Genomic DNA, 22,934 nt, shown 5'->3' with positions numbered 1-22,934 from the left:
GTCCTGCCATCATTTTTTGGCTTCAGTTTTGCTTAAAGAGACACATCAGAATGTAAATGAAGAAACACAGAACTTTCTAGTCTTATTCGGTTTTTAGCAGTTTGGATTCTGCCTTTATGAACAGGCTGTTAAAGTGTCAGAACAGACTGTAAAAATTGTTGTAGTATTAACTGCCAAAAGGAATGGCAAGGAGAAATATAATAGCCCTCATTTAACGTTTTAATTGTTGAATGTTCTTTACAAAAGAGGACTTTTCCATAACTTGCCCCTCTCTCCTCTCCTACCTCTCCAGCCGTACTACAGCCGGCCCAGTCTGCCCAGCAATGCCCCCCGGGTGCCCCCCAGCAGCACGCCAAGGCCTGTGGCGCCCACACACGTCTACCAGCCGGGCCAACAGATGATGATGATCCCCTCACAGCAGATCCCCTTCTCCAACCAACAGGGCCCCGCCTACTTCATACCTGGACAGGTAACTTCACCCTGCCCCTTCCACCAGGGTGCTCCATCTATACTAGGGGCCATTGTCATTCTCTTTATTCTGACATTCACTATACCTTTTGGGACTGTTCCTTTGGTTCCTTTGCACCAGGCAAGCTCAATCAAACGCAGCTATGGTATTTGGAAAGAAAGGAAATGCTTTTTGAAACCAGGTCTGGTAGCAACTAGCAAGGCAGTCCCCCTCCCCGTCTGTGAGGGAGGCCCCACATGGAGTGGTCTGGTGACCCCTGGCTCAGGGACAGATTCTGCTGAGTCTGTCCTCCGCTCTATGGAGCCAGTGCTGGGGAAAATGCCCCTCTCCCCTTCCCCAGGCGATCAGCTGACCCTCCAGTCCCTTCCTGATTGTGCAGTGCTTAAAAGCGCCACAGAGAAAGAGAGACGGATGGGTGTTACTGTGTGTTAGAGGGAGGTAGAGGGGTGCAAGTTAAACCTTAAGAGAGGTTTTCCTGCCTTGCCTGTGTGTGGGACAAAGAAAGGTATAGGGGTCTGTGTGTGTTGAATGACTTAGATCAAATACTAGTTGGCAGGCTGTCTTAGCACCTTTTCCATCCTACTCATTGTTTTGTAGTTGAATTTTAGCTTGCCTTTAATACTCTGGGCCTGGGGAACATTCTACAATGTACCTTTTTTAGATGATATCTAAACCATTATGTCATGTCTCTCTCCCTCAGTACCGGTCAACATACGTGGCCACCCCTCAGCAGTACCCGGTCCCACCGGGCACTCCAGGCTTCTACCCAGGCACCAGCCCAGCTGAATATGGTACATATGGTAAGAGGCTCTGTTTGGGGCCTCGCCTGCCGATACCCACCTTTACCCAAAACCACAGGCCTCAGCTTAACACTGCTCTCTCCTACACACACTGAAAACAAGGATGTCAATTCCTGAGATTAATTTAAATGTATTTTCAACATAATTTCAATTGACTAAATTCAAGTGAAATTGAATTCAACCCTGACACACAGGTCAAATTCCAAACCTGTTACTTATTTCGGCACAAATAAGTAATTCCCAACAGTGTTGTCTGTTCCAAATTCCTTAACTTCCCTGTTCATTTTGTCTAGTAACGAAGGCCTCTAGGCTGGTGATGCAGAGTATGACTGCCCTCTAGTGGTATGTGTTTGCCAGTACAGGGGCTATAGAAAGCTCACTGGTTGTCCTGAAAACAAGCTTGGTGACCTGCTCACAAGTCTGTGTGCTATGTAGTGGCTTAGTCTGTCTGTATAGTTGAACAGTGACCAGCCATGGGCAGAGCAATCCGTATATGGAGTCTACTTTAGAAATGTTAAGTCATTACTCCAACATGGTATACAAGAGAGAGGGGAGTTGATGTGTGGTTGCTGGTGTGTGTGGATATGTTTCTGTGTGTGTGTACTTTGTATAGATCTGGTCAGATGTCATTGTAGAGCTGTTTTTTGACTGCAGACGAGAAATCTTTCTTCCTTCTGAGCGAGAACGTTTAGAGGAGTGAGCACATTTTCTGAATTTTTCCCTCGTGGTGCCAGTCTAATAGAATTAATTAGCTTGTGTGCTCATGTTAGTCAGGTGCTCGCTCAATGCCTCACAAAGTACTGACTCATGTTCTCTCATACTGTACTCGCACCTGGCTAACACATGCACTGTCACACACATGCACCAGTCTCACACTGACATTGACTCTCTTTTTGTTTGGGCCTCAGCAACCATGGACAGACAGACAAACGTGCACAGAGCCTCTGCCTGTATGCGTGTGTGTTTTGAGGCTGCAGTGCAAAGTTTGGAGGCAGGAATGTATTTGAGTCTGCTGCAGTAGGCTTCTGGCTGAGACCAAGACCAGGAGGAAGGGAAGTGAGTGTGACCTCAGGCTCAGCTCACTGCTGCTTCTTCCAGTTTTGGCAGCAAATACTAGTCTTGAGGCTGGTGCTCTGGAGGTGTGTGAAACTCAAATACCTCCCCCTCAGTGCCTCACAGATTTGTCTTGCTTCCATTTTGCCCCCTAGCTCCTTCTCCCATTCGCTGTTTTAAAATACCTGAAAGGACTGGATATGTGTAAGCAGTATGGTGATGGCTCTGCCGGCCTAGCTCTTCAGTAGGCAAAGTGGAACTTCTGCTTGAGTGTTTTTGAGTCCTTAAACACAGTCCTTTAAGATTTTCACACCTGAGGGAGTGGGAACTAGAGGGCAAGACGGAAGCGGATTGAGTACATGTTAGCTGGTGACAGATTGACATTGAAAGGGGCCTATGTAGTGCAGTAGTGATCATTCCAGAAATGCCTCATTTCATCCCCTCAAGCCCACACACTAGATTTGACATGCTTAGTTTATCAAATCAAATTTTATATGTCACATGCGCCGAGTACAACAGAATTCACCTTACCGTGAAATGCTTACTTAAAAGCCCTTAACCAACAGTGCAGTTCAAGAAATAGTTAGAAAAATATTTACTAAATAAACATTTTATTTTTATTTTTAATTGTAACACAATAACGAGGCTGTATACAGGGGTACCGGTACCAAGTCAATGTGCGGGGATGCAGGTTAGTCGAGGTAATTTGTACAGTTGAAGTCGGAAGTTTACATACACTTAGGTTGGAGTCATTAAAACTCGTTTTTCAACCACTCCACAAATTTCTTGTTAACAAACTATAGTTTTGCTAAGTCGGTTAGGACATCTACTTTGTGCATGACACAAGTAATTTTTCCAACAATTGTTTACAGATTATTTCACTGTATCACAATTCCAGTGGGTCAGAAGTTTACATACACTAAGTTGACTGTGCCTTTAAACAGCTTGGAAAATTCCAGAAAATGGCTTTAGAAGCTTCTGATAGGCTAATTGACATAATTTGAGTCAATTGGAGGTGTACCTGTGGATGTATTTCAAGGCCTACCTTCAAACTCAGTGCCTCTTTGCTTGACATCATGGGAAAATCAAAAGAAATCAGCCAAGACCTCAGAAAAAAATTGTAGACCTCCACAAGTCTGGTTCATCCTTGGGAGCAATTTCCAAATGCCTGAAAGTAACATGTTCATCTGTACAAACAATAGTACGCAAGTATAAACACCATGGGACCACGCAGCCATCATACCGCTCAGGAAGGAGACTCGTTCTGTCTCCTAGAGATGAAGGTACTTTGGTGCGAAAAGTGCAGATCAATCACAGAACAACAGCAAAGGACCTTGTGAAGATGCTGGAGGAAACGGGTACAAAGGTATCTATATCCACAGTTAAACGAGTCCTATATCGACAACCTGAAAGGCCGCGCAGCAAATCAAATTTTATTTGTCACATACACATGGTTAGCAGATAATGCGAGTGTAGCGAAATGCTTGTGCTTCTAGTTCCGACCATGCAGTAATATAATATCTAACAAGTAATCTAACCTAACAATTTCACAACTACCTTATACACACAAGTGTAAAGGAATGAATAAGAATATGTACATAAAAATATATGAATGAGCAATGGCTGAACGGCATAGGCAAGATGCAGTAGATGGTATATATGTATGAGATGAGTAATGTAGGGTATGTAAACATTATATAAAGTGGCATTGTTTAAAGTGGCTAGTGATACATTTATTACATCCATTTTTCATTATTAAAGTGGCTAGAGATGAGTCAGTATGTTGGCAGCAGCCACTCAATGTTAGTGATGGCTGTTTAACAGACTGATGGCCTTGAGATAGAAGCTGTTTTTCAGTCTCTCGGTCCCCGCTTTGATGCACCTGTACTGACCTCGCCTTCTGGATGATAGCGGGGTGAACAGGCAGTGGCTCGGGTGGTTGTTGTCCTTGATGATCTTTTTGGCCTTCCTGTGAGATCGGGTGGTGTAGGTGTCCTGGAGGGCAGGTAGTTTGCCCCCGGTGATGAATTGTGCAGACCTCACTACCCTCTGGAGAGCCTTACGGTTGTGGGTGGAGCAGTTGCCGTACCAGGCGGTGATACAGCCCGACAGGATACTCTCGATTGTGCATCTGTAAAAGTTTGAGTGTTTTTGGTGACAAGCCGAATTTCTTCAGCCTCCTAAGGTTGAAGAGGCCCTGCTGCGCTGCCTTCACCACACTGTCTGTGTGGGTGGACCATTTCAGTTTGTCCGTGATGTGTATGCCGAGGAACTTAAAACTTTCCACCCTCTCCACTACTGTCCCGTCGATGTGGATAGGGGGCTGCTCCCTCTGCTGTTTCCTGAAGTCCACAATCATCTCCTTTGTTTTGTTGACATTGAGTGTGAGGTTATTTTCCTGACACCACACTCCGAGGGCCCTCAACTCCTCCATGTAGGCCGTCTCGTCGTTGTTGGTAATCAAGCCTACCACTGTAGTGTCGTCTGCAAACTTGATGATTGAGTTGGAGGCGTGCATGGCCACGCAGTCATGGGTGAACAGGGAGTATAGGAGAGGGCTGAAAACACACCCTTGTGGGGCCCCAGTGTTGAGGATCAGCGGGGTGGAGATGTTACCTACCCTCACCACCTGGGGGCAGCCCGTCAAAGTCCATGACCCAGTTGCACATGGCGGGGTCGAGACCCAGGGTCTTGAGCTTAATGACGAGTTTGGAGGGTACTATGGTGTTAAATGCTGAGCTGTAGTCGATGAACAGAATTCTTACATAGGTATTCCTCTTGTCCAGATTGGTTAGGGCAGTGTGCAGTGTGATTGTGTCGTCTGTGGACCTATTGGGGCGGTAAGCAAATTGGAGTGGGTCTAGGGTGTCAGGTAGGGTGGAGGTGATATGGTCCTTGACTAGTTTCTCAAAACACTTCATGATGACGGAAGTGAGTGCTATGGGGCAATAGTCATTTAGCTCAGTTACCTTCGCTTTCTTGGGAACAGGAACAATGGTGGCCCTCTTGAAGCATGTGGGAACAGCAGACTGGAATAGGGATTGATTGAATATGTCCGTAAACACACCAGCCAGCTGGTCTGCGCATGCTCTGAGGACGCGGCTGGGGGTGCCGTCAGCCTTGCGAGGGTTAACACATTTAAATGTTTTACTCACGTTGGCTGCAGTGAAGGAGAGCCGTCAGGTTTTGGTAGCGGCCGTGTCAGTGGCACTGTGTTGTCCTCAAAGCGAGCAAAGAAGTTTTGTTTGTCTGGGAGCAAGACATCATGGTCTGCGATGGGGCTGGTTTTCCTTTTGTAGTCCGTGATTGACTGTAGACCCTGCCACATACCTCTCGTGTCTGAGCCATTGAATTGCGACTCTACTTTGTCTCTATACTGACGTTTAGCTTGTTTGATTGCCTTGCGGAGGGAATAGCTACACTGTTTGTATTCGGTCATGTTTCCGGTCACCTTGCCCTGATTTTAAAAGCAGTGATTCATGCTTTCAGTTTTGCGCGAATGCTGCCATCAGTCCACGTTTTCTGGTTGGGGAATGTTTTAATAGGCGCTGTGGGTACAACATCACCGATGCACTTGCTAATGAACTCGCTCACCGAATCGGCGTATTCATCAATGCTGTTGTCCGATGCTATGCGGAACATATCCCAGTCCACATGATCGAAGCTATCTTGAAGCGTGGAATCCGATTGTTCGGACCAGCGTTGAACAAACCTGAGCACAGGCACTTCCTGTTTTAATTTCTGTCTATAGGCTGGGAGCAACAAAATGGAGTCGTGGTCAGATTTTCCGACTGGAGTGCGGGGGAGGGCTTTATATGTGTCACAGAAGTTAGAATAACAATGATCCAGGGTTTTGCCAGCCCGGGTCGCGCATTCGATATGCTGATAAAATTTAGGGAGCCTTGTTTAAAATCCCCAGCCACAATAAATGCAGCCTCAGGATATGTAGTTTCCAGTTTACATAAAGTCAAACAAAGTTCTTTCAGGTTCATCGATGTGTCTGATTGGGGCGGGATATACACGACTGTGATTATGATCGAAGAGAATTCTCTTGGTAGATAATGCGGTCGGCATTTGATTGTAAGGAATTCTAGTTCAGGTCAACAAAAGGACTTGAGTTCCTGTATGTTATGATCACACCACGTCTCGTTAATCATAAGGCATACACCCCCACCCAGAGAGATGTTTGTTTCTGTCGGCGCGATGCGTGAAGAAGCCGGGTGGCTGTACCGACTCTGACGTATCCTGAGCGAGCCATGTTTCTGTGAAACAAAGAACGTTACCATCTCGGTCTCTCTGGAAGGCAAGCCTTGCTCGGATTTCGTTTAGCTTGTTGTCAAGAGACTGGACATTGGCGAGTAGTATGCTCGGGAGCAGTGCGCAATGTACCCGTCTACGGAGCCTGACCAGAAGACCGCTCCGTCTGCCCCTTCTGCGGTGCCGTTGTTTTGGGTCGCCGGCTGGGATCTGATCCATTGTCCTGGGTGGTGGACCAAACCGAGGATCCGCTTCGGGAAAGTCGTATTCCTAGTCGTAATGTTGGTGAGTTGACGGTGCTCTTATATCCAATAGTTCCTCCCGACTGTATGTAATAAAACCTAATATTTCCTGGGGTAACAATGTAAGAAATAACACAAACTAAATACTGCATAGTTTCCTAGGAACGCGAAGCGGCCATCTCTGTCGGCGCCGGAAGGAAGAAGCCACTGCTCCAAAACCGCCATAAAAAAGCCAGACTACTGTTTGCAGCTGCACATAGGGACTAAGATTGTACTTTTTTGGAGAAATGTCCTCTGGGCTGGTGAAACTGTTTGGCCATAATGACCATTGTTATGTTTGGAGGAAAAAGGGGGAGGCTTGCAAGCCGAAGAACACCGTCCCAACTGTGAAACACGGGTGGTAGCAACATGTTGTGGGGGTGCTTTGCTGCAGGAGGGACTGATGCACTTCACAAAATAGATGGCATCATGAGGAGGAAAATGATGTGGATATATTGAAGCATCATCTCAAGACATCAGTCAGGATGTTAAAGCTTGGTCGCAAATGCGTCTTCCAAATGAACGATGACCCCAAGCATACTTCCAAAGTTGTGGCAAAATGGCTTAAGGACAACAAATTCAAGGTATTGGACTGGCCATCACAAAGCCCTGACCTCAATCCTGTAGAACATTTGTGGGCAGAACTGAAAAGGTGTGTGCGAGCAAGGAGGCCTACAAACCTGACTCAGTTACACCAGCTCTGTCAGGAGGAATGGGCCAAAATTCACCCAACTTATTGTGGGAAGCTTGTGGAAGGCTACCCAAAATGTTTGACCCAAGTTAAACAATTTAAAAGCAATGCTACCAAATACTAATTGACTGTATGTAAACTTCTGACCCACTGGGAATGTGATGAAAGAAATAAAAGCTGAATAAATCATTCTCTCTATTATTCTGACATTTCACATTCTTAAAATAAAGTGGTGATCCTAACTGACCTGATACAGGGAATCTTTACTTGGATTAAATGTCAGCAATTGTGAACAATTCAGTTTAAATGTATTTGGCTAATATGTATGTAAACTTCCGACTTCAACTGTAGGTAGGAGTAAAGTGACTATGCATAGATAATAAACAGCGAGAAGCTGCAGTGTAGAAACGGGTGGGGGGGCAATTTAAATAGTCCAGGTGGCCATTTGATTAATTGTTCAGCCGTTTTACGGCTTGGAGGTAGAAGCTGTTAAGGAGCCTTTTGGACCTAGACTTACCGGTACCGCTTGCCGTGCGGTAGCAGAGAGAACAGTCTCTGTCTAGGGTGGCTGGAGTCTTTGACAATTTTTTTTAGGCCTTCTTCTGCCACCGCCTAGTATATAGGTCCTGGATGGCAGGAAGCTTGGCCCCAGTGATGTACTGGGACATACACACTACCCTCTGTAGCGCCTTACTGTCGGAACCTTAGCAGTTGCCATACCAGGTGGTGATGCAACCAGTCAGGATGTTCTTGATGGTGCAGCTGTATAACCTTTTGGGGATCCGGGGACCCATACCAAATCTTTTCAGTCTTCTGAGGGGGAAAGGGTGTTGTCGTGCCCTCTTTGCGAATGTCTTGGTGTGTTTGGACTAGGGTTGCAGATTTTGGGGAATATTCAGAGGTGGAAACTTTCTGTGGGAATTAACAGGAATATATGCAAATTAATATTAATACCATTTAAATGTATTTTTTTTGCATTGGATATATTTACCATATCATATGGAGACAATTTCAAATGATTAAATCCTTCCAATATAAATATAAACAATTTAGTTACGAATTGAACTTTAATTAAGTGAGTTGACTCTTTACATGTGGTGATTTCACTGAACAATAAAAGGGGATATTGAATGATCCCCAATGATCCATCGCATCTCCCAAAAACGTTTTCAACATAGATCTGTAAAATGATATTCTAGAAGCTAAAGCTTTGGCGGTCTTCCTCTCAGGCTTCCAAGTCTTCCCCCTGGACCTCAATGTTCACCTCTTGAACATAGGACTCTGTGGCCTCATCTTCACTGTCACTTTCCAACCTTGTTGAGGATGGCTCGTTGTCGGGCTCAAAAAGCCTACATTTTTGACAACCCTTGTATTGGTCAGCCTATTGCGTGCTTTGGGGTGTGTGTTCCCAAACAAGGACCAGTGGCGCTCTGAGGCGGCTGATGTTAGTGGGATTTGGAGGATGATGGAAGCAACAGGGGAAGAGCCTCAGATCTTCAAAGTCCCTTACACCAGGTGGCTGATGAGATGTTGGCATGACTGCCATATTGCATCTCCATCCCAAAGCCCTTGCTTGGAAGTGTACTTTGCCAGACTGGCAAGAACCTTGCCCTCATCCAGGCCAAGGTGGCGAGACACGGTAGTGATGACCCTATAGGCCTTGTTGATCTCTGCACCAGAAAGGATGCTCTTGCAAGCATACTTGGCGTCCAACATGTATGCTGCGGCATGTATGGGCTTCAGAACTGCAGTTTCCTCTGCTTGGAGCAACAGTGAAGTGGGCAGGGCAGTACGGATTTCAGTACGGATTTCTTCTCTTACATTTGCAAGTAGAGTCTGAACATCAGACAGGATGGCATTGTCTCCCTCAATCCGTGCAATGGCTACTGCTATAGGTTTCATGAGTTTCAGGCTGCTTACCACTCTCTCCCAAAATACATCATCCAGGAGGATCATCTTGATGGGGCTGTCCATATCGGCAGACTGTGATATGGCCATTTCTTGGAGAGACTCCTTCCCCTCCAGGAGACTGTCAAACATGACACCACCCCAACGGGTGTTGCTGGGCAGCTTCAATGTGGTGCTCTTATCCTTCTCATTTTGCTTTGTGAGGTAGATTGCTGCTATAACTTGATGACCCATCACATACCTAACCATTTCCTTGGCTCTCTTGTAGAGTGTATCCATTGTTTTCAGTGCCATGATGTCCTTGAGGAGCAGATTCAATGCATGAGCAGCACAGCCAATGGGTGTGATGTGAGGGTAGGAGTCCTCAACTTTAGACCAAGCAGCCTTCATGTTTGCAGCATTGTCTGTCACCAGTGCAAATACCTTCTGTTGTTCAAGGTCATTGATGACTGCCTTCAGCTCATCTGCAATGTAGAGACCGGTGTGTCTGTTGTCCCTTGTGTCTGTGCTCTTGTAGAATACTGGTTGAGGGGTGGAGATGATGTAGTTAATTATTCCTTGCCCATGAACATTCGACCACCCATCAGAGATGATTGTAATGCAGTCTGCTTTCTCTATGATTTGCTTGACCGTCACTTGAACTCTGTTGAACTCTGCATCCAGCAAATGAGTAGATAAAGCATGTCTGGTTGGAGGGGTGTATGCTGGGTGAAGAACATTAAGAAATCTCTTTCAATTGCCTGTGAGCATCAGAGGTGAACCAGTTGCATACACGGCTCGAGCAAGACCTTCATCAGCATTTCTCTGACAACGTTCCTCAATTGAGTCTAAAAAACTTTGGACTCCAGGAGGACCATGAGCTGTTGCTATCAAAAAGGTGTCTGATTCATCATTTTCACCTTGAATAGAAGTAGAGGGACTTTTGTCAGAGGTTGCTTGTTGTGAGCGCTGAGGGAACTTTATGCACTTGGCCAGATGATTCTGCATATTTGTTGCATTCTTCACATATGACTTGGCACAGTATTTGCAAATGTACACAACAAAAATCAGTAAAAATAACCCAAATACAATTCCATGTACAGATAAATAGTTAAGCAGTTAGATTAAACAACTTATTTTTAAGAACTGTTTTAAAATGAAACATGTATGGAAACAGGTGAATTAACACTCCTCAGTTAGCAGGCTCAAGCAAGCTAAAATCCACATGGTAGCAAAAACGAACTAAAATAAATTGTTAACAAGTTAGAAATGATTTAAACACACTTTGCTGTAGGCACCCAGTATTGTAATCAAAATTTACCAGAAAGCATGTAGTCCTTGGCTCAGACAGTATAGTAGTGTGGGCTCAATAGCAACTCATTAGTGTGCAAGATCTTGAGAATCAGCTGTACATGTGATGGAAGAATGCACTGTGCATGCAGAGGGTTGCAATTCCATTGAATTGGGGATAGTTTAACCAAAATATGCCACAAGACCTAGAATTGCCTTGTGTATCCCACAAAAAAGGTTCACTGTTATAAGCTAACTTCTTTGATGAATTTAAGCAAAGTTCCTGGGCTTAACCTCTCTAGGGTAGGGGGCAGTATTTGCACGGCCGGATAAAAAATGTACCCGATTTAATCTGGTTATTACTACTGCCCAGAAACTAGAATATGCATATAATTGTTTGATTTGGATAGAAAACACCCTAAAGTTTCTAAAACTGTTTGAATGGTGTCTGTGAGTATAACAACTCATATGGCAGGAAAAAACCTGAGAAGATTCCTTACAGGAAGTGCACTCTGACCATTTCTTGGCCTTCTACACTCTCTTTATTGAAAACTGAGGATCTCTGCTGTAACGTGACACTTCCTACGGCTCCCATAGGCTCTCAGAAGGCGGCAAAACATTGAATGATGCCTTTGAAGGCCATGGCTGAAAAACAGTAGCGCATTTGGATAGTGGTCGATCAGAGAACAATGAGACCGGGGGCGCGTGCACGAGCCGACACCATGTTTTTATTTTTTCGTCTTTGAACGAAAACAGGGTTTCCCGGTCGGAATATTATCGCTTTTTTTTACAAGAAAAATCGTATAAAAATTGATTTTTGGAAATGTCTGCTCTACCCAAAATTACAACCAACTAATTACAGCATTACCACAAAAATGGAAGAGGCAAGTACAAGCGGGGAAAGTAAGGAACTTGTCTGTCGGCTCTGCATTAAAGACCATAAATGGTTAAAGAATATTGTGATAATTAAAAACATAGACCAATTTAATTTAAGGACCAAAAAATTAACAGCTGTGCCATATAAATGGAAAAATAGTTGGGAAGAGATTTTCGATGTAACGATTCAATGGCACATGGTTTATGAATTGACACGCAAAACACCGCCGGATTGAATATCTTCACATTATTCAATTTAAATTATTATGCAAATGCTGCAGATGGCAATACTGGGTGATTTGAAAAGTCCTAGTCAATCGAGCAATAATATAATCATTATTTTAGCAAACATTTATCTTTAATTTACAATCTGTAGAAGCTATGAGAATAGAAAGGTTCAGTACTCTTGTGACGCATCACAGTACAGTTGAAAAATATATGGCAAATAGAAATCCAAAATGGATGGTGTTAAGAGATAGATGGGAGGGGTTGAATGGCGCTAGAGGGTGGGACTAATAACAACAAGATAAAAATGTAAAACATACGGTGTTTGTAAAATGTTTATAGGTTCAGAAATTTTGTGAAATAGCACAGTTACAAATAGAAATCAAACTGGATGGACATCAGAAATAGAGGAAGGACTAAAAACAAACAAAATATAACTATTGTAAAATAGATTGTGCCTGTAAAATGTGTATAATATGTATAAGCTGATTGTTATTGTTTATTAGTTTACTCCAATTGGGGGAGGGGTGGTTGGGTTTGCGGGGAATAATAAAGGTATATTCTAAAAAAAGTGTTTGTGTATATGTGTTTGTGTACGAATGTTTCTGTGTATATGTATGAATGTTTGCGTGTGTACGAATGTTTGTGTGGCGAGAGCCAGAGAGGGAGACCCCCAAAAAATATATGGGGGATTGGAAATAATGTAGACAATTACATTGATGGAAGCAACAATCTGTCCTCGATATTAAAGCTGATCCACTCCCTGAGAAAAGTAAAAATAATAACACTTACAGTTGACCGGGGCAGTTCTAGCAGGGTAGAAATTTGACAAACTGACTTGTTGGAAAGTGGCATCCTATGACGGTGACATGTTAAGTCACTGAGCTCTTCATTAAGGCCATTCTACTGCCAATGTTTGTCTATGGAGATCGCATGGCGGTGTGCTCGATTTTATACACCTGTAAGCAACGGGTGTGGCTGGAAAAAGCCGAGTCCACTAATTTGAAGGGGTTTCCACATACTTTGTGTATATTAGTTGGCCGTAGTGTATGTAAAGACCACAGCCCAAGTTGTAAATCTTCAGTGGGGCTATTGAGACTTGCTTCACTCTGCTTTAGGTATGATCATCACCCTAGAAAATGTGTGTATGGTCTTTTTTTCGTCTTTTAGGATGTCGTATGGTTGTGGCATCTTTATCAGACTCGTCGTAAGGTTGTCATGGTGTGTGTGTGTGTGTGTGTCACTCTTTATTCCAGAAGTCACATGTCCTGAGGTCAGTCTGACACACAACCCTCTTCTTCACTGGTCATGTGACATGGAGACGAGAACTTGGTTTCAGCAACACACACTAGAGGTCGACCGATTAATCGGAATGGCCGATTAATTAGGGCCGATTTCAAGTTTTCATAAAAATCGTTGGTTTTTTTAGCCACCGATTTGTATTTTTTAGTGTTTTTTTTAGTAATTTTTTTTATTTTTCCTTTTTTATTTTTTAAATTTGATTATATATTTTTTTACACCTTTATTTAACTAGGCAAGTCAGATTAAGAACACATTCTTATTTTCAATGACGGCCTAGGAACGGGGGTTAACTGCCTTGTTCAGGGGGGATTCGTTTTTGCAACCTTCTGGTTACTAGTCCAACACTCTAACCACCTGCCTTACATTGCACTCCACGAGGAGCTTGCATGGCAGGCTGACTACCTGTTACGCGAGGGCAGCAAGAAGCTAAGGTAAGTTGCTAGCTAGCATTCAACTTATCTTTATAAAAAACTATCAATCTTAACAAATCACTTGTTAACTACACATGGTTGATGATATTACTAGTTTATCTAACGTGTCCTGCGTTGCATATAATTGATGAGGTGCCTGTTAATTTCTCATCGAATCACAGCCTACTTCGACAAACGGGTGACGATTTAACAAGCGCATTTGCGGAAAAAGCACTGTCATTGAACCAATGTACCTAACCATAAACATCAATGCCTTTCTTTAAAATCAATACACAAGTATATACACTGCTCAAAAAAATAAAGGGAACACTTAAACAATACAATGTAACTCCAAGTCAATCACACTTCTGTGAAATCAAACTGTCCACTTAGGAAGCAACACTGACAATAAATTGCACATGCTGTTGTGCAAATGGAATAGACAACAAGTGGAAATTATAGGCAATTAGCAAGACACCCCCAATAAAGGAGTGGTTCTGCAGGTGGTGACCACAGACCACTTCTCAGTTCCTATGCTTCCTGGCTGATGTTTTGGTCACTTTTGAATGCTGGCGGTGCTTTCACTCTAGTGGTAGCATGAGACGGAGTCTACAACCCACACAAGTGGCTCAGGTAGTGCAGCTCATCCAGGATGGCACATCAATGCGAGCTGTGGCAAGAAGGTTTGCTGTGTGTGTCAGCTTAGTGTCCAGAGCATGGAGGCGCTACCAGGAGACAGGCCAGTACATCAGGAGACGTGGAGGAGGCCGTAGGAGGGCAACAACCCAGCAGCAGGACCGCTACCTCCGCCTTTGTGCAAGGAGGAACAGGAGAAGCACTGCCAGAGCCCTGCAAAATGACCTCCATCAAGCTAACAATGTGCATGTGTCTGCTCAAACGGTCAGAAACAGACTCCATGAGGGTGGTATGAGGGCCCGACGTCCACAGGTGGGGGTTGTGCTTACAGCCCAACACCATGCAGGACGTTTGGTATTTGCCAGAGAACACAAAGATTGGCAAATTCGCCACTGACGCCCTGTGCTCTTCACAGATGAAAGCAGGTTCATACTGAGCACATGTGACAGACGTGACAGAGTCTGGAGATGCCGTGGAGAACGTTCTGCTGCCTGCAACATCCTCCAGCATGACCGGTTTGGCGGTGGGTCAGTCATGGTGTGGGGTGGCATTTCTTTGGGGGGCCGCACAGCCCTCCATGTGCTCGCCAGAGGTAGCCTGACTGCCATTAGGTACCGAGATGAGATCCTCAGACCCCTTGTGAGACCATATGCTGGTGCGGTTGGCCCTGGGTTCCTCCTAATGCAAGACAATGCTAGACCTCGTGTGGCTGGAGTGTGTCAGCAGTTCCTGCAAGAGGAAGGCATTGATGCTATGAACTGGCCCGCCCGTTCCCCAGACCTGAATCCAATTGAGCACATCTGGGACATCATGTCTCGCTCCATCCACCAACGCCACGTTGCACCACAGACTGTCCAGAAGTTGGCGGATGCTTTAGTCCAGGTCTGGGAGGAGATCCCTCAGGAGACCATCCGCCACCTCATCAGGAGCGTGCCCAGGCGTTGTAGGGAGGTCAAACAGGCACGTGGACGCCACACACACTACTGAGCCTCATTTTGACTTGTTTTAAGGACATTACATCAAAGTTGGATCAGCCTGTAGTGTGGTTTTCCACTTTAATTTTGAGTGTGACTCCAAATCCAGACCTCCATGGGTTGATAAATTTGATTTCTATTGATTTATTTTTGTGATTTTGTTGTCAGCACATTCAAATATGTAAATAAAAAAGTATTTAATAAGATTATTTCATTCATTCAGATCAGTGTTATTTTAGAGTTCCCTTTATTTTTTTGAGCAGTGTATTTTTAAACCTGCATATTTAGTTAATATTGCCTGCTAACATGAATTTGTGTCACTGCTCTTGCGTTCATTGCCTGGCTCGTTGCGAACTAATTTGACAGAGTTTTACGTAATTATGACATACCATTGAAGGTTGTGCAATGTAACAGGAATATTTAGACTTAGGGATGCCATCCGTTAGATAAAATACGGACCGGTTCCGTATTTCACTGAAAGAAAAAAACTTTTGTTTTCGAGATGATAGTTTACGGATTCGACCATATTAATGACCTAAGGCTCGTATTTCTGTGTGTTTATTATATTATAATTAAGTCTATGATTTGATAGAGCAGTCTGACTGAGCGGTGGTAGGCACCAGCAGGCTCGTTAGTTCATTCATTCATACAGCACTTTCGTGCGTTTTGCCAGCAGCTCTTCGCAATGCATTGCGCTGTTTATGACTTCAAGCCTGTCAACTCCCAAGATTAGGCTGGTGTAACCGATGTGAAATGGGCTAGCTAGTTAGCGGGTGTGCGCTAATAGTGTTTCAAACGTCACTCGCTTTGAGACTTGGGAGTGGTTGTTCCCCTTGCTCTGCATGGGTAATGCTGCTTCGAGGGTGGTTGTTGTCGATGTGTTCCTGGTTCGAGACCAGGTAGGAGCGAGGAGAGGGACGGAAGCTATACTGTTACACTGGCAATACTAAAGTGCCTATAAGAACATCCAATAGTCAAAGGTATATGAAATACAAATCGTATAGAGAGAAATAGTCCTATAATAACTTCAACCTAAAACTTCTTACCTGGGAATATTGAAGACTCATGTTAAAAGCAAGACACTTAAACGTTAGCTTTCTTACATGGCACATATTGCACTTTAACTTTCTTCTCCAACACTTTGTTTTTGCATTATTTAAACCAAATTGAACATGTTTCATTATTTATTTGAGGATAAATTGATTTTATTGTATATATTAAGTTAAAATAAGTGTTCATTCAGTATTGTTGTAATTGTCATTATTATTACAAATAAATAAATAAAAATTGCCGATTAGTCGGTATCGGATTTTTTTGGTCCTCTAATAATCGGTATCGGCGTTGAAAAATCATAATCGGTCGACCTCTAACACACACACACTAGAGCCCTGATGAGACAGCAACATGTTTTCTTTTTTTATTTAACCAGACTTAATTCGTGACAAAATTGGGGGGAAATACAGTTGGCTTCTGCTTGCATCTTTCAGTGTGAATACGATAAGTGTTTGTTTGGGCCCTCTGTTGGTGAACTAGTAGGTTTCCTCTGTGTCGTCAATACAGCCTCCTGGAGGTGGAACCAGGCATGGTTTGGGTCTGCCATGTTTTTCCACAGCAGAGCTGTAGTCGTGACATGAGTAGCAATCAACTGAGTACCACAGTGGAAAACTGGCATAAGCAGCACATTCTTTAGAGCCATAGAATACATGCTATAGGCCTCCCATCCATTAGGTGGTACTGGCAACATGATCACGGCTCATGGCCAGGTGAAAAACAGTTTGCTCCTACCCTCTCAGGCTTTGTGGTGATGGGATACGGGTGGGAGGGGGTTATTTTTAGCCTACAGTTGAGTGATTTACTAACCCCCCCACCTACGTCCTGGGCTCTGACCTAGCTGGAAGCCCAGATCACTTCCATTTAAAAAAAAAAAAACAAGAGGTCTCTCTCTCTCTCTCTCTCATGGTGTACAGCTCTCTCCTCTGCTTCTCCACACTGCTGACCCCGGGAGACTTGGGCTACTTGTTGATAAAGTTGAGCGAGAAATAGGGAAGGAGAGACGGACCAAGAGGGAGCGTGAGGGGTGTGAAACTGAGAGAGGTAAAATGGCAGAGGAGAGTAGTAAAAAAGACTCTTAAGCAGTTGATGGCATAACTCAGCTGTAGACAGGAGAGGAGGAGGACTTCAGAGACGATACCCTCTTCTCCCCATTGTGTTCTCCTCTCTCTCACACTCTCAGGATGCCATTGAGATTGGGGAACTGTGCCTCTAGGATGAGCTCCCAGCAGGCTGAGGGTAACTATGTGATGCGGTCTGGTTACACTGTCTCCTTTAACCCCACTCTCTCTCCACCCCCCCTGTTCCCCATTCCCTCCTTGTCGTGACTCATATTTCAAGCTCTTATTTACTGGGAAGGGAACTCTCCAAGAAAGTCCTGTTCCCTTTGCTTTCTCTTTTTGTGCATGTTCTCCCTCTCAGTGCTCGGTGTGGGTTTTGACTAAATTTAGTCGGTGCTCTTCCCGGTCAACAATGCAGACTCAATATTGTGAGTTAGAGTGAAATGTGTGCTATTCACAGAGGCCACTTCAGTGAGTTTTTTTTTTCTGTGAGAGAAGAGGGGGATGTGTGTAAGTGAGTTTGAGAGAGTGGGAGGAGACTGGTTTATACTGTAGCTGACGGCCTTGGAAGTTCAGGTCTGGAATGAACTAGGAAAGCCAGGTCTGGAAAGACCAGGTAAGACTAATGAATTATGAAGGAGTCATGTATTTCTGAAGATGGCGTGTTGGAATTTGTGATCTCTGTGTGAATGTGGAAAAGACTGGGGAGGGATGGGGGAAGGATTGATAGTGGACAGGCAACTCGAGGAGGGAGTGCTGTCATGGTCCTATGGCCTACCTTAATTGCTTCTTGTCCAGGAACAACCCCTAGCCCATACTCCCTAGGCACTTAATATATAGATCTGAAGGGATTGGATGGCTAAACATTGCTCTCTGATAGGCTTGGTAGCATTTTAGCTGTATTGCTTGATGCCAATACTTTCCTCTCAAATCTACCCTTGATGCCTAGGGCCTAAGATTTGTCTGTGGACTGTTTTGTTAGACTTCAGTGCGGCTTTTGACATTATCGATCAAAGTCTGCTGCTGGAAAAACGTTGTAACTCTTTACGCCCCCTGCTATAATGAAGGATAAAGCGTTACCGGTCTAACAGAACACAGAGAGGGTGTTCTTTAATGGAAGCCTCTCCTACATAATCCAGGTAGAATCAGGAATTCCCCAGGGCAGCTGTCTAGACCCCTTAATTTTTCAATCTTTACTAACGACATGCCACTGGCTTTGAGTAAAGCCAGTGTGTCTATGTATGCAGATGGCTCAACACTATACGTCAGCTACTACAGCGACTGAAATGACTGCGACACTTAACAAAAAGCTGCAGTTAGTTTCAGAGTTGGTGGAAAGGAATAATAATAAATGTGGACTTTGAGCCAGTTGAGGTGACTAAACTGCTTGGAGTAACCCTGGATTGTAAACTGTCATGGTCAAAACATATTGATACAACAGAAGCTAAGATGGGGAGAAGTCTGTCCATAATAAAGCGCTACTCTACCTTCTTAACAGCACTATCAACAAGGCAGGTCCTACAGGCCCTAGTTTTGTCGCACCTGGACTACTGTTCAGTCGTGTTGTCAGGTACCACAAAGAGGGACTTTGGAAAATTGCAATTGGCTCGGAACAGGGCAGCACGGCTGGCCTTTGGATGTACACAGAGAGCTAATATTAATAATATGCACATCAGTCTCTCCTGGTTCAAAGTGGAGGAGAGATTGACTTCATCACTATTTGTATTTAGGAAAAGTATTGACATGTTCAATGCACCGAGCTGTCTGGCACACAGCTTGGACACCCATGCATACCCCACGAGGTCTCTTCACAGTCCCCAAGTCCAGAATGGACTATGGAAGGCGCACAGTACTACATAGAGCCATGACTACATGGAACTCTATTACACATCAAGTAACTGATGCAAGCAGTAAAATTAGATTTAAAAAACAGGTAACATTACACCTTATGGAACAGTGGGGACTGAAGCAACACAAACATAGGCGCATACACACACGATAACGTGCTGTACACACACTTAGACATGGATTTTGTACTGTAGATATGTGGTAGTGGTGGAGTAAGGGCCTGAGGGCACACAGTGTGTTGTGAAATCTGTGAATGTATTGTAATGTTTTTAAAAATGTATAAACTGCTTTAATTTTGCTGGACCCCAGGAAGAGTAGCTGCTGCCTTACATTTGACTTAGTTTTTACCAATCTAACTACATAACATAATGGTAATAATTGTATGTGAATGGCAAATCTCTTGATAAACTGGGTAACTGAAGGTGTCATAGGCCTACTCCAGATGCAGGTGAATGCATATTCAAGTGTGTGCATGCATTGAGTTATTGTTTTGGCTGATCAGTGGAGTCTGTCATCTGTAGCACCATAATCTGTTTGCCTTCCACTTGGGACTTACGGTGCCTTCAGAAAGTATTCATACCCTTTGACTTATTCCACATTTTGTTACAGCCTGAATTCAAAATAGATTTTTCTCACCCATCTACACACAATACCCCATAATGACAAAGTGAAAACTTGTTTTTAGAAATTTTGGGTAATTTATTGAAAATTAAAATACTGAAATATCTAATTGACGTAAGTATTCGTCAATACTTTGTAGAAGCACCTTTGGCAGCGATTACAGCTGTGAGTCTTTCTGGATAAGTTTGTAAGAGCTTTCCACACCTGAATTGTGCAACATTTGGTCATTATTTTCTAAGTTCTTCAAGCTCTGTCAATTTGGTTGTTGATCATTGCAAGACAATCATTTTTAGGTCTTGCCATATATTTAAGTCAAAAGTGTAACTCAGCCACTCGGGAACATTCACTGTCTTCTCCAGTGTAGATTTGGCCTTGTGTTTTTGGTTATTGTCCTGAAAGGTGAATTCATCTCCCAGTGTCTGGTGGAAAGCAGATTGAAAGAGGTTTTCCTCTAGAAATGTGCCTTTGCTTAGCTCTATTCTGTGCCCTTTTTATCCTGAAAAACTCCTGATTACAAGCATACCCATAACATGATGCAGCCACTATTATGCTTGAAAATATGGAGAGTGGTTCTCAGTAATGTGTTGTATTGGATTTGCCCCAAACATAACACTTTGTTCAGGACAAAAAGTTGATTGCTTTGCCACATTTTTTGCAGTATTAACCTTGTTGCAAACAGGATGCATGTTTTTGGAATATTTTTTTCTCTAGAGGTGTTCCTTTTCACTTTTTTGTCAATTAAGATAGTATTGTGGAGTAACTACAATGTTGATCCATCCTCAGTTTTCTGTCACAGCCATTAAACTCTGTAACTGTTTTAATGTCACCATTGGCCTCCTGGTGAAATCCCTGAGCGGTTTCCTTCCTCTCCAGCTACTGAGGTAGGAAGGACGCCTGTATCTTTGTAGTGACTGGGTGTATTGATACACCATCCAAAGTGTGATTAATAACTTCAACATGCTCAAAAGGATGTTCAATGTATCATATTTTCATTTTTATCCATCTACTAATAGGTGTCCTTCTTTGTGGTTGAATCTGTGTTTGAAATTTACTGCTCGACTGAGGGACCGTACAATTATCTCTATCTGATGGGTGTAGAGATGAGGTAGTCATGTTAAACACTATTGCAAATGGGAGTGAGTCCATGCAACTTTATTTTGCGACTTGTTAAGCAAACGTTTACTTCTGAACTTATTTAGGCTTGCCATAACAAAGGGGTTGAATACATAAAAAATATATATATATATATATATATATATATATATATATATATATATATATATATAACTAGGCAAGTCAGTTAACAATAAATTCTTATTTACAATGTTGGCCAAACCCGGACGATGCTGGGCCAATTGTGCGCCGCCATATGGGACTCCCAATCACGGCCGGATGTGATACAGCCTGGATTCGAACCAGAGACTGTAGGACACCTCTTGCACTGAGATGCAGTGCCTTAGACTGCTGCGCCACTCGGGAGCCTGACTACTTATTGATTCAAGCCATATCAGCTTTACATTTTTTATTAATTTGTAAAAAAATATTAATTAAAAGCTAAATTCCACTAACATGGGGTATTGTGTTTAGGCCAGTGTAAAAAATATCTAAATTTAATCCATTGTAAATTGAGGGTGTAACACAACAAAATGTGGAAAAAGTTAAAAGGTGTGAATACTTTCTGAAGGCACTGTATATTAGCCTACTGATCAACAACATTTGCATAGAAGCATCACTCCAGCATGTCATGCCTGTATGGAAGGACATCATATAGGCTCTGCTGTTAGTTTGAGAATATAAAATAACATCTACAGTGCCTTCGGAAAGTATTCAGACCACTTGACTTTATGTTACAGCCTTACTCTAAAATGGATTACATAGTTTTTCCCCCCTCATCCATCTACACACAATACCCTACGATGACAAAGCAAAAACAGTTTTTTAGAAATCGCATTTTACATTAGTATTCAGACCCTTTACTCAGGACTTTGTTGAAGCACCTTTGGCAGCGATAACAGCATATAATCTTTTTGGGTATGACGCTACAAACTTGGCACACCTGTGTTTGGGGACTTTCTCCCATTCTTCTCTGCAGATCCTCTCAAGCTCTGTCTGGTTGGATGGGGAGCATCGCTGCACAGCTTTTTTCAGGTCTCTCCAGAGATGTTCGTTCGGGTTCAAGTCCGGGCACTGGCTGGGCCACTCAAGGACATTCAGAGTCTTGTCCTGAAGCCACTCCTGTGTTGTCTTGGCTGTGTGCTTAGGGTCGTTGTCCTGTTGGAAGGTGAACCTTCGTCCCAGTCTGAGGTCCTGAGCGCTCTGGAGCAGGTTTTCATCAAGGATCTGTCTGTACTTTACTCTGATCATCTTTCCCTCAATCCTGACTAGTCTCCCAGTCTCTACCACTGAAAAACATCCCCACAGCATGATGCTGCCACCACCATGCTTCACCGTAGGGATGATGCCAGGTTACCTCCAGACGTGACACTTGGTCACTCTTCAGGCCAAAGAGTTCAATCTTGGTTTCATCAGACCAGAGAATCTTGTTGCTCATGGTCTGAGAGTCTTTAGATTCATTTTAACAAACTCCAAGCGGGCTGTCGTGCCTTTTACTGAGGAGTGGCTGTCCGCTCTACCATAAAGGCCTGATTTGGTGGAGTGCTGCAGAGATGGTTGTACTTCTGGAATGTTCTCCCATCTCCACAGAGGAACTCTGGAGCTCTGTCAGAGTGACCATCGGGTTCTTGGTCACCTCCCTGACCAAGGCCCTTCTCCCCTAATTGCTCAGTTAGGCCGGGCGGACAGCTCTAGGAAGAGTCTTGGTGGTTCCAAACTTCTCCATTTAAGAACGATGGAGGCCACTGTGTTCTTCAGGACCTTCAATGCTGCAGAAATGTTTTGGTAGCCTTCCCCAAATGTGTCTCGACACAATCCTGTCTCAGTGCTCTACGGACAATTCCTTTGACCTCATGGCTTGGTTTTTGCTCTGACATGCACTGTCAACTGTGGGACCTTATATAGACAGGTGTGAGCCTTTCCAAATCATGTCCAATCAATTAAATTTTCCACAGGTGGACTCCAATCAAGTTGTAGAAACATGTCAAGGGTGATCAATGGAAACAGGATGCACCTGAGCTCAATTTCGAGTCTAATAGCAAAGGGTCTGAATACTTATGTAAATCAGTTATTTAGGTTTTATTTTTAAC

The 22,934-nt window shown here is 43.7% G+C and overlaps 1 protein-coding gene across 11 annotated transcripts in view; it reads left to right on the top strand.

Annotated features, from left to right (window-relative positions):
- Nucleotides 1–22,934, top strand: part of LOC106576473 (eukaryotic translation initiation factor 4 gamma 1) — a 75,310-nt gene that overhangs the window by 14,171 nt on the left and 38,205 nt on the right. For 8 of the 11 annotated variants that reach the window (XM_045703921.1, XM_045703922.1, XM_045703929.1 and 5 more), the window contains 2 exons: nt 293–469; nt 1,170–1,269. In XM_045703921.1, coding sequence (XP_045559877.1) covers nt 293–469; nt 1,170–1,269 — 277 coding nt within the window. Of the gene's footprint in view, nt 1–292; nt 470–1,169; nt 1,270–17,403; nt 17,441–22,934 lie in introns of those variants that run through there. The other 3 variants (XM_045703925.1, XM_045703924.1, XM_045703930.1) reach the window with 2 other exon arrangements.

Source organism: Salmo salar, chromosome ssa20 (genome assembly GCF_905237065.1).
Source record: "Salmo salar chromosome ssa20, Ssal_v3.1, whole genome shotgun sequence".
Taxonomy (NCBI): Eukaryota; Metazoa; Chordata; class Actinopteri; order Salmoniformes; family Salmonidae; genus Salmo; species Salmo salar.
The sequence above is the reverse complement of the archived record's forward strand: the minus strand, read 5'-3'. Positions and strand labels throughout refer to the sequence as shown.